At 39.6% G+C, this 12,373-nt stretch overlaps 1 protein-coding gene across 2 annotated transcripts in view; it reads right to left on the bottom strand.

Moving 5' to 3' along the window:
• The window catches only part of CAMK4 (calcium/calmodulin dependent protein kinase IV), a 133,891-nt gene extending 123,281 nt beyond the window's left edge, over positions 1 to 10,610 (bottom strand). Inside the window, exon 1 of one of the 2 annotated variants that reach the window (XM_053931490.1) lies at positions 10,362 to 10,610. In XM_053931490.1, coding sequence (XP_053787465.1) covers positions 10,362 to 10,540 — 179 coding nt within the window. In that variant the 5' untranslated portion in view covers positions 10,541 to 10,610. The remainder of the gene's footprint in view (positions 1 to 10,361) is intronic. The other variant, XM_053931491.1, reaches the window with a different exon arrangement.
• Between the last annotated feature and the right edge of the window lie 1,763 nt (positions 10,611 to 12,373).

The following is a 12,373-nucleotide window of genomic DNA, read 5'->3' as shown; positions in this document are numbered from 1 at the left end:
TATTTGATACAGTTAAGACACATGATTCATAAGAAACACCATGGCAAATTACTTAAACAGGCTATCTGGTATATATTTATTGTGTTAATTCACAAATAGCAAACTTAACCAGTTCACAGAATAGAGACTGACAAGAGAAAGAAAGTAAGATTTGCAGGGCTATTTATGTGAAGAATACATTTCACCAGCCCTAATTTAGACAGCCATTTGCAAGGGAAATACATCTAATATGATCTTTCCATCACAAATGACATTTCATCTTTTCTGAAGTCATGTAGGAAAAGAATGTGAAGAGGTTAAAATATTTTGTTTTTTTCTTTTACTACATCAGTGTAGAATGAACAATGAAAATAGCCTAGTATGGATCAAACCATATGAAATCATTGCACATTAACATGAGCTAGTGTACTATTACTAGGCAACCTGAATATTCAAGTGGCAAAAATGATACACCATTGTGCTAAGGAGAAGGTGACCAAAGTTTTTTTTCTCATTTGAAATTAATGATTGTCTGAAAAGAATATTCTCTTTATGCTACTGTCAATCAAATCAATTCTCTGAACAACTTTTACAGCAATGAAAAAACCTGCTTTTTTCACTCAGTTTTATTCCTGCTCCACCTACTTTTGAATACTTATCAATTATGAAGAGAGATGGGATTTTAATTTAAACTCAAAAAATAATTTATGTACATATTTATTATGAAGGTAATACAGAGATGGAGATGGGTTTTACCTCTAGGAGACAGAGAAGAAAAACATGCTCATGAATTTTAGGGTCTCTTTCATTGCAGATCTTCCACTACATATTGATTATTAATCTTACTTAGAATTCATCAGTTGCTAATTTTAACTACTAAACTCTGTTCTTGTTTACAATTAAGCCATTCTTGAATTAAAATGCCATGAAGGGAGAATAAGATACCAATCTTCCTCCTCTTTGCACTGAACAAAATGAATGTATTATTGCTTTTTCAGTGTCATATGTGTTGCTCCAATATTATCAGTTACTTGTTGTTCTAGTAACATTTTTTAAGACTAGAATTTTGCCTCCCTCTTTCAACTCAAGTTAATCCTCTGACAGTTAGCTAGCGGACCAGTGAACAGTGCTCCACAAGCATTTGCAGCTTCCATTGAAAATGCTGCAAAGAATCTCCAGAAAAACCAGAAGGGTGAGAAGGAGAAGGGAAAAACTCCATCTTTATTAGGTTTCTTCCTCTGATCACTTGAAGCCTAAAGTCATTAAACAATGTAATCAGTCATTTCCTAAGGGGTCATCAATACCTATGCCTTAAAGTGTTTCTTCCCATTACAAAATCAGATTTCAACCCTTTCATTTTTAATTTTACTAAGCTAGTCAGCCAGAAAATCATGAGGGTTTGAAGAGAATGTAGAGGGAAGGATCACTCAAAGCAGGCAGCTAAAAACATTAGTGTACATGTATTCTACAGCTCTCTGGGCATAGATTATGATAATGATGTTGGAGTTCTCAGTATATGTTGCATTCAGTTTTAACAAATCATTATTCCACAGCACAGGAAGCTGACAAACACATTCTCCATCAGGAAGACAAAAACCCAAACATCTGTAAAGCACTGTACATCAGATCAGAACTGTGGTTCATTAAATTAGAAAATATGTCAATAGGTTAAAAAAATACATTAAAAAAAAGTCTGTACTCATCCCTGGCAGACTCTCTCAGGGCCTTATAAGCCTTACCAAAACATAAATTTTCTCTGCAAAAATCTAAAACTATGTAACACCACCACATTAATATAAAACAATCAAAGTGTGTCAAAAGCATTGAATTTTTTTTCTGGTCCAAAGCATGCTCTTGAAATACTCTTGTTGATCCACAACTTTAGGCTGGTGCAGGACACCTAATATGTCAGAAAACAGCAAACATTGTCCTGTATTTAGAGACAATCTGAAAGAGATATGTCCTTAAGTTTGAATAAAATTCAAACAACTAATATCAAAAAATCAAAAAATATAATAGTAAAAGCTCCTATTATCAAGTGAAAACTGCACAATTTATGTCCAGCCTTCCATAGAAGGGTACAGAAGTCCAATCATTTCAACATGGCGTGTTTAATTTTTTTACAGCTAAGTACAAAATAAAATCACATACCACATCCTTTGGCACTGTCAGTGTGACTCTGTTAACAAGGACTATTCAGAGAAAATCAATATGAACATTATTTGAGAAGTACTTGAAGATAATACCAGTGGCAGCTGATCTGATTGACTGTCTCTCCCAGACACCTCAATACAAAAAAATAAAAACAAGACATTTGTTGAATTTTTTTATTTGCATTCCATTCTGCTAAAGTCTGTGGTGCAATTAGGGTTGTCTTCATTAATGAAATCACACTAAATTGACTATATTAAGATGCAGTGTCAGTACCCAAAGGCAGTGAACCTGGTAGACATGGATATGCTTTAAAGATCAAAAGACTGAAAATAAGTAAACATATTGGTGTGTTTATAATCATCTCAATTGAGAGGAAAATATGAATATTTGCAAGAAGGAGAAACTATTGTGGAGAAAGGTATGGAGAGGAACACATACATGACCCTGTTTTAGAATTGACAGCTATTCCTTAAATCTAAGCAAGCTGGTTTTGGTTTTTTCCTTCACAATGCCTGGAGACAGGCCAGAGGAGAGATCTATCACATGTCTCTGGTGAGGAGGGTCTGGGGAAAAGGAATGTGGAGATGACATCAGTTCTGAGATAAAGTTAGAGTTCTGGCATCTTATCTGTGGCATATGGATGCTCACAGCAAGGTATGCATTGGAACACGGACTATACATTTGTTGAAGGGCATAAAATTTAGTGTTTTGTTTTTCAAGCTGTGAATTATGACTCTTGGATTTGCTTTTACATTATCCCTCACAAAATGCCATAGTATATAGATAGTAAACTGTCAACTGTTTTATATTTATTTTTGTTCCTCAAGAGGGCTCCCATTTCCTTCTCTATTACATTTTATAGCCCTTTTTCTCTAGCACAGATAACCACATAAATGAAAGAAGGCAAACTTATAACCTACAACACCATGTTGTTCAAGCCATTACTTGTGTCTGAACCAAATCCACTTTGGTAGATCCTCTCATTCCCTGAAGATCAAATTCAAATTCAAAATCTTTAGTTGCTACACATTGAGTGGTCACTTGCAAAGTTGTTATGAACAAAAATAAAATTTAAACCTTTGGGGAATGTAGTTAACAATGGTTAAATGTTGTTACAAAGTTAAATGTTGTTAATACAAGTTAAATGTTGTTAATACAAGTTAAATGTGTGTACAACTAACAAATTGGGATTATTTATATAAAAACCCAGTACTGTTACTCGTGTATAAAGGGGGAGTGGAACTGGGGAGGAGCTGGGGTGCCAATCTTTGTGGAGGGGCAGAGAAACTTTCAGGAGTATTACATCACAGAACACAACCACAACTTAAATCAAGATTGGAAGAGAGACCAACCAAGGGGAGTCGAGAATTCCAAAATGATTGGCCAAGACTGCACCAGCTTATAAGTCAATCAGCAACGGAGAAATAGACCTGTCACAGCGCGGATTCTGAGCGCCCCAATCAGGACATGAGAGAGACTTTAAAAGGCCTGGGGTGTCGGACACCCGGCTCTTTCCTCGGAGCCGCTTTCCCTGGAAACACCCCTAGGTTACAATTACTAAGCTGTTGAAACAGTCTCCGGTCTAGCCGGAGGCTTTTGCTTCCAGTTGTTCGCTTTGTAATAAACAGGCTTACTTTATTGTAATTAACCTGCCTTCTTTTTGTTACTTTAAAGTTTCTTTCTAAACCTGTTCGCAGCAAAGTCATATTGTTACATGGTCTCATAATTTGGAATAATTTTGCAAGGAGCAAAATGACACCTTTTCAATCTATTCAAGGGGCAACAGATGCAAATATTGATGGACCCAACAGAGGTGTCTATCAGAGGTGTCCAGGTGTGTGTTTTAACAGAGTGTAACCAATGATAGTAATGACATTGATAGTAATGGTTACTGCCATTACTGTCATTGGTTACTCAATGTAATCAATGATAGTAATGACAATGCAAGGCCAAATAAAGCATCACTAACACCAAAATGTAAGAGAATTTCTAGTATATCAGTGAATAATTGTAAAATGCATCATTCTTGCCCTTTTTTTTTAATGGAAGAGGTACAGAAATTATAAATATCAGAAAAAAAAACATTAGACAAACCAAGAACAAAAAGCAGCACCAACTTTTAGGCATAAATAGTTTCCCTTTCTGAGAATTATCATCTCTGTACTGGGAAAAGAATATTCCTTGTGAAATTACTGATTGTTTAGATAATAAAGGTTTGCTTCTTGCGAACAGAGGAAGTATGGTAAGAATGCCTAAGTAAAGAAGCAAAGAGGAAATAAATACGCAAGTTTATATGTTTAAATTCTACTTCATTTTGAAAGCACAAGGAAGTACATGTTCTTTATTGTTATACAGTGGGAACTCCTACTAATGGCTCCTTCATATTGCATATATATAGATGAAAATAATATTCAAACCTCTGCAGGTTTTTCCACACAACGTCCAGGTCAGAAGATTGCTTTCTCAAAGCCCAGTCAATACTGTGGATAGCAGAAGACCACAGAAGAATTGTTCTCATCTACTGCAATGAAGCTGGCTCAACTTGTTACACTTCAAACAAAATAAGGGCTGGGAATTACTATTTTTTAAAATTTCCTTATTGAACTTTTCAGACAATATTTAGGAAAATAAAACTTCTTTGATCTTAGTGACTGAAGAGGACAGTTACCCCTTTCTAGCAAGCACTTGCATTTCCACAGATGGGGCACAGGCTACTGCAAACTGCTGAGTATTTTTTCAATGATTTTTTTCATAAGTGGTGGTCTTTTAAAATGTGGCTATTTACTATGTGAGCAAGCTTTTAAACATCTCCTACTGGAAGAATCCTGCCTATGAAACAGTGCCCATTACAATCTCTTACACAACAGTGTGCACACTTGCACACACAAAAGATACTTAGTGGAATGAACACATTATGTGCTTCTGATACTACAGAACTTCAGTACATTTATCTGTTCTCCACCCAGAATCACACAGGCTTATTCCACAACCACTCTCTTTCAATGGCTCTTGAAAATACTTATTTGATTTCAGATTTTCTCTCTTCAGCAAGACTTGGACTTTGATAATCCTGCTAGGTCCCTTCCAATTCAAGATATTCTATGATTCTTTCCATAATATGCTAAAAGAATGACTTCGTTACATCTTACTTCTTGCAGTTAAATCTGATGTTTTTCAAGCATGACAATTCTTGTATTAGCACAAATTATATGATTATCACTCCTTAAACCAATCTATGTAAAAAAACCTCTTCAATATTCTTAAGAGTACTTCAAGAGCTATTCATTTTTTCCACTAGAAATATAATTTGTCAAATTAGAAAACATTATCTAAACCAGTGACATAAAAGCATAGTGGCTGACAGAAAAAAAAAAGAAAACAAAAAAAAACTTGAACATCATGAAATAACTATTCTCTATCATAATTTTCATTATTAATATCTCTTTTTTTAAGTATGAGAAAGCTGTTAAATTTACATAGAATTGATCACCTATTCATTTCAGGTATTATTTATGGAATAGTAAATTTTCTTTCATTGCTTTTTCAACACAGTTTTTTACTTCCAAATCAACCAGTTATTGAACTGAACCCGACAAAACTGGGAAAAAAAATCACACCCTGTGCTGAGTAAAGAATTTTAGTTGCCAAAGCCTGGGCTATTCACTGCAAGTCCTGGTTTCTGGTACCCAAGTCAGAAACTTCACCCTGCCCACTCTATCTCCCATCCTCCTACCTCAGAGTAAGGTCGAAACACAAGAAGGTTCCCAAATGAGGCCTCAGACCCACATCTTAAACAACTTTCCCTATGGGCAGGAACTGTCTGAGGGAAAATGCTTCCTGCTTGTCTGAAGGTGTGAGGGTAGCAAGCAAGTTACAGTTTGTGGCACAGGCACAGCTACACAGGCAATTTCTGCTCAAAGATAATTCTCATCATGATTCCTAAAAGGACTCCACGCTCACATTCAGACCAGTTAGCACCACAGACATGTGCTGTCTATCAGTTGCATCCCTGCATCACTTTGAAAAATCCTCAGGTCCACTAAAAAAAAAATTCACAAACAAGTGAATAAGAGTGTTATGAAGGAGGGACAGACATAATTTAAATGCACCCTAAAGCACACTGAGAAAATTATTTCTCAAAATAAACAGGCAAAAAGGCTGGAAAACAAATTGCTCTTGAGATGAACAGAAAAAAGAACCTTTTTTTTAATGAAGGGATGGACAGTAAAATAATTGGCATGCTTTCAAAGCAAAAACTGTTGGAACTTCCAAGCATCAAGTGCAAAACCAATCAATTTCTATAAAATAATGCTTTTATCAGCTTGACAAAGAAGTTTTTGCTTTGTTAGCTTAAATCAGCTAACAAAGAAGTTAGCTGATTTCATCTACTACTGCCATTTCAAAAATACATGTTAGGATGACTGCTTTCATAAATAGGATTCACAGAGTAAGCCGCCATTCTGCACACTGAAATCTTGAGTTCAAACTGTACATTAGATTTAAATTTTCTCTGTGCTAAAAACTCAAGGATATAAACCACCTATAATTCAGCTCACACTGTCAGTCCAAGCTAAGTTGCCAGGTACTGAGAGCCTTTCAGTCTCAGTCTTCAGCAAGGATCAGACAGCTAAAAGACTGCCCATGCAGGAAAAGGTAACCTTGGAAGAAAGCAAACCCAAAGGATTTGACTGGAAATACTTTCATCTGCTTAATTAGGCAAAGAGGGTGCCTGTCAAATAAAATTCCAACCAAGAAAATTTTTTGTAATATTGCTGAGTATCAAAAAAATCATTACTGAATTTCTTCTTCACTCAAATACCATATTCAGACCAGCCTTGAATTCAGAAACTCTGTACCAAAAGATATATAAGGGTAACAAAAGGTTTTAGTCCTTAAGGAAATAGAAGTTTAGAGTATAACATTTTCAACATCTTTTTCCAAGTGAGTGTGGAAAATAAGCTTTTAGATAAAATACACTCAGAACAAAATTCCAAACTCTACATCAGCAACTGCAACCTGTAACAGAAAGACATTTTTAAAAGCAAAACACAAAATTCACATTTACAGTATTTTGAGCTTCACTTATACACAAAAACCCTTGTAAAAATGGACTAAGAGGAAGGTGAACTAATCAGGGCTCCAGTGGAACATAAAAACAGAATAAGAGAATGAGAATAAAGGCCTATCTAGCCCAGAGTATGAACAGTGACTGAACACAGATGCCTCAAGTAGAATGTAAGAATAGAGCAAACTCCTGTTAGCACTGTCAGAGAATACTCTCAAAACTCTCAAGAATTACAGTTCAAGAGTTAGCGTCTTCATGCTTAATCAGTCTTAGTGGATTTCCTGCATGTAAACTAGTAGCCTAGCTGCCCATTAAGTCCACGGAACCCTTTAGCATCCATAGATAGTTTCCAGTGGCCAGGACTTGCAGTACACTGTGCTAAAGTGGCCCTACCTCCTGTCATTGAGTTTTGACTGGATACCCCATTTTTTGACAGATACCCCAAAGAGCCTGCATAAAAGAAAAAGAAAAACAAAACAAAACAAAACAAACAAACAAAAACAAACAAAAAAACAAACAAAAAAAACCCAACAAAACAAAACAAAACAAAACAAAACAAAAACCAAAAAAAAAAAAAACAAAAAAACACCAGCCAAGAAGCACCTCTAATGAGATGTTCAATCCATGACATTTTATTTTTCCAGACTAAATTTCATCTGCCATTTAAATGCCCCAACAGTAGAGTAAGCTTTTTTCTTTCTGTAATTCTTCATAGGCAACACAACCTTTAAACCCTTGACAATTTACAAAGCCCAGCAAATATTTCTGTTCAGCCCATCTATCTACGAACATGTTGAGCAGCACAGACATATGAACTGATTCCTGTGGAACTCCACTGTTTAAAAACGACTGTTGACTCCCACCTAAGCTTAAAGGCATTTATCATTCTTTCTAAAGGATCATTTCCCTCTTCTTCCATGATGCCTTAGCTAGTCATGCAAGCAAGAGTTACAGAGTAAGACATCTTAGGGATATGTCAGATATACTTTGCACAAGGAGCACTCCTTCCAAATGGAAATTCCCATATTTGGCCACAGCTGTCCAAATGCAGGTCTTTGGAGTCTGCCAAAAGACATCTTTCAATCCCTGTATTTGCTAAAGATAATTTAGGACAATGTTTTCCATTATACTTTATTTACTGCATCTAAAGGCATCACATAGCCACATTATTCAGCCTCATCTGACACATTCTCCCCAACACTAACCTAACTAAGCAATGAATAATTTTTTTTGTAGACATACTCAAAACCATATCCAAAACTAAAAGTTTGAAGAGAGAGTTACCAAGAAAAAACAATACACTTTTATATTACACTTGGGCACCAAGAGGGATTGTTGGATCTTCCTTATAGATTTGATACACCTATCAGAGAGGTTCTGAGACAACATCAACACTCTAGATGCTGGCCCTGAAAAAATCTCAAAGCTGGCCTTGGGAACTAAGGAGCAAGATCTCATTGCCATACCCATTAGAGAAATTTTCTCTCAAAGCATGTTCTTCTGTCCCTTCTCTACCTCTTAATCTTTGATTAGGATTATTGTTTTCTCCTGTATTGTCTTTGTTTTAAATATTACTTCCTAGCTCTATCCAGGAGCAGTGCAGACCTAATGGCTCACATCTCTACACTTCTTGGGTGTGGTTATCTTCCATATTCAAACCTTTTGTTTGTTTTTTAGCATTTACTCTCTCACCTTGCAAGTTGGAAAAATCCATTGCATCTCATCTTTAGTACTTTTACAGGCATTAACTCTTCCTACCAAACACTGGTGATTTCACATATTAAAAACCCTTCCTTATGCAACAAACCCAAGATGTATCACCACTACATATTATACTTAAGCAAAGCCCGCAGTCACTATCACAAATGGTGGGAGGATTCTAGACAGACCCCAGAGAAGAGTACTGATCCAGATGATGGGTGGTATCAACCATTGTAATTCACCAAGAATTTTGATTTGTTTTCTTTTTTTGTCAACTCTAGAGACACAACCAACACAGCAATATTTGCTGCTTTATATTTTTATGCTTCTTCACAGGGGTACAGTGAAGTGAAATATAAATGTGACAAGCATACATAAAACTATACCTATTAAATCTGGCTAGGAATAGTAACAATAGTGAGGGGAAAAAAGTAGAAGCAGATGCATAAGACCTAGGCAGAAAGTCAAGAATTATGCTATACTGTATTTCTACCACCTTTCCTGCCCCTATCAGTTAAGGTACAGAAAAGCACAGGTATACTTTGTAACAATAACTTTCATTGCATGTCCTTTCTGGAAAAAGTATTCTACCAAGGCACCCATGCTATTATCCGCAAAATTCCCACATTTATTTAGGAGTTTTCATGCTCTGTCATTGGCAAAATTAGCAGCTGCTATTTGCTACCTACTGACTTACACATTTAAGTCATGTACTGTGAACTTGAAAGACCTGTAATTTTCCACTTTTTTGCACATTATTTTCTACCTGTAAATTCAACATGAACTAACAAATGCATTAAGAGGGCAAAAATTGCATGTCAGATATAGCGTTTTTACACCAGACTTCAGTTTTTAAGAACCTAAACACTTGGGACCTTGAGGTTGCTAGGCAGGACCATCAACAGGGCAGTGTGCAAAAATTAATGAATGAAGATGTAGCAGCTCCCTCACCTACACTGCACCCCGATGGGAAGGACCCTGCTTGCAGAGGCCTATTCAGGGAATCCTATCTCGGGTGGGAGCTTCGTCAGCGCAAGGTTCCGCTAATGGAGAGAACGGCGGAAGGTCTGGTGTGAAGGGATGCCGTGAACGAGGCGGCGTTTCGGCGCTCCCGAAGTGATGCCCACCCTTCAGCCGACAGCGCACGGGGACTGGTAGCACACAGGTACCCTGCCTAAAAGCCGCCCGCTCGGGCCAGCGTCCGCCGAGCGGAGAGATGCCACCTCCCAAAAAATCATTCCCTTCACCCGGGGATTTCTCGGCTTGGCTCCCGGGGAGCTGGGATTTTTTCCTTCGAAAGCCTGCCCCTGGTGAAAGCCGCGCGGTCTCCCGCTGCCGCTCACGAAAGCCAAAGTTTTGCCGCTCTGGCCATAGCGACGCTTTCAGGGACACCCAGCCCCGGCCACCCCCCGCCCACCCGGCCCGGCCCGGCCCGGCCCGGCTCGGCCCGGCGCCGCCTCACCGTCCCAGCTCGGACTCCAGCTCGAAGTAGTGAGCCAGGGTGTCCTTGTTGGAGCCATCGATCCAGTAGTCGGGAGCGGCGGAGCTGGGGCGGCTGGCGGCCGAGGACCCAGAGGAGGAGGATGAGGAGGACGAGGAGGATGAGGATGAGGATGAGGAGGGCATGGTGACTTTCAGCATGCCGGGACGCCTGCCGGGGGCTGTCCTCTCCTCCGCGCCGGCTGCAGAACGCAGAGCGACAAGGCGGCGGCTACACCTCGCCTCCCTCCCTCTTTCTCTCCTTCCTTACTTATTTCCTTCCCTCCCCGCTCTCCCCTCCCTCTCCCCTCCTCCTCCTTCCCCCCGCGCCGCCCTGGAGAGGCGGTGGCGGGTCCCCACCCCGGCGGGGCAGCGGGGCGGGGCCGGGGCGGGGGGATGCATCTCCATCGCCCCCCGCCCCGCTCCATCCGCCTCCCACGAGCCGAGCGGCAGCTCCGCGCCTGCAGCCAGAGACCTCCGGGGCCGGCCCGGGGCGGAGAGAGCGCCGAGAGTTCACCGGCGCCGGGAGCGGGACATTGGCCCGCGGGGGGACAACCGCACGGGGGGAGAAATCGCATCCTGATCCGCGGGCGGTGTGCGGCGGGGCCGGGCAGGATGCGCAGCCCGTAGCGAGGTGGGCGCCGGCCCGCCATGCTGCAGCGTTTTGCCAGTTTCCGAGCGGGAGTTCAGGAATTCTGCCGTGAATTTGGCGAGGAGGGTGTGGGGGCTGAGGCTGAACAAGGCAAACAGCAGTGGGAAAGAATGAGACTGACAAATTCTCGAACATTACTATAAAAATCGCCAAAACACATCTTCCCCTCCCACCAGAGAACAAAAAGAAGCCATAGAGAAATAAAATTGCTTTGCTGCAATGCCACTCTTTAACAGGTTATGAAATCTGCAGGTTATGAAATGCATGCGAATTATACTAAAGCATGCTACATCTCCGACTGCAGAATCCTTAGCCAGAAACATCTATAGAAGGGTTGTTTCTGTTGGTATAGTGGCAAAATAAAACAGCAGCAGTTGTGTGTGCCTCGCATGCATAGTGTGCCAGATCAATCCCACTCACATCCTCTCTGTGCTGTTACACCCACTCATACTGCCATGCCAGCACAGGCAGGAGGTAAAATGGACCATGTGTGAACCTGCACTGCAGAAGGGATGAAGTATTGTCCTCTAATTTTCAACCACAATTCACTGCCCTGTTTTTTAAATAGGTATTTCTTCTTCAAATAAAGCACAGTATCCTGTTCAGCTGATTCAGGTGTATTGATGTTTTCCAAAATGATCTGTTTCCCCTCATAAACATGTCTGTCTCTTACTGTTCCATAAGTTCCTTACTGTAACCAGATGGGGCAATTAATTAATCTTAATTCTGAACCTCTTAATTTCTCAAAGATCTTAACAAAGAAATGCTTCTCTCTGAGTAACCAGATAACAGAAGAAGTATGTCCTAAACTAGTTCGTTAGTAGTGGGAAAGGATGAGAGATAAAAAATGAGATAGATAAAAGAGAGATAAAATCTTTTCACCTTAAGCTTACTTACTGCCATTATAAAATTAAAATGTAGACCCCACTGTAATTTGAGATTTTATAATTTTCAAAATCATATTTGAAAAGTCAGGAAAAAGTAACCCAAAGTCCTGGTTAGAAAACCAACTTACATCCAATACAGTTTGACAGCAATGCCAAATTTCATTTGAGATGAACATAATGCTCAGAGCACCCACAGTTACAGGGCTGATATCAGCACCAGAGCACCAGGCAGCCTTTTCACTGCTGCTCATGCCTTCTTTCAACCCCTCAGCTCTCTCTGTCTCTGCTGGTTCATGCAGAGCTTTTCTTCAGAAGTCTTTGGCTGATAGGTGACACTTTTTCATCTTATGTGCTAACAGCATCTCCTGGGAGAAGAAATGGTCACTGATGAAGACAATCACACACACACAAAATGGCAAATCAGCACACTTAGAAGACAGTGGTTTTCCACATCGT

This window comes from Vidua chalybeata, chromosome Z (genome assembly GCF_026979565.1).
Source record: "Vidua chalybeata isolate OUT-0048 chromosome Z, bVidCha1 merged haplotype, whole genome shotgun sequence".
Taxonomy (NCBI): Eukaryota; Metazoa; Chordata; class Aves; order Passeriformes; family Viduidae; genus Vidua; species Vidua chalybeata.
Note: the sequence above shows the minus strand (reverse complement) of the source record. Positions and strands in the feature narration are given on the sequence as shown.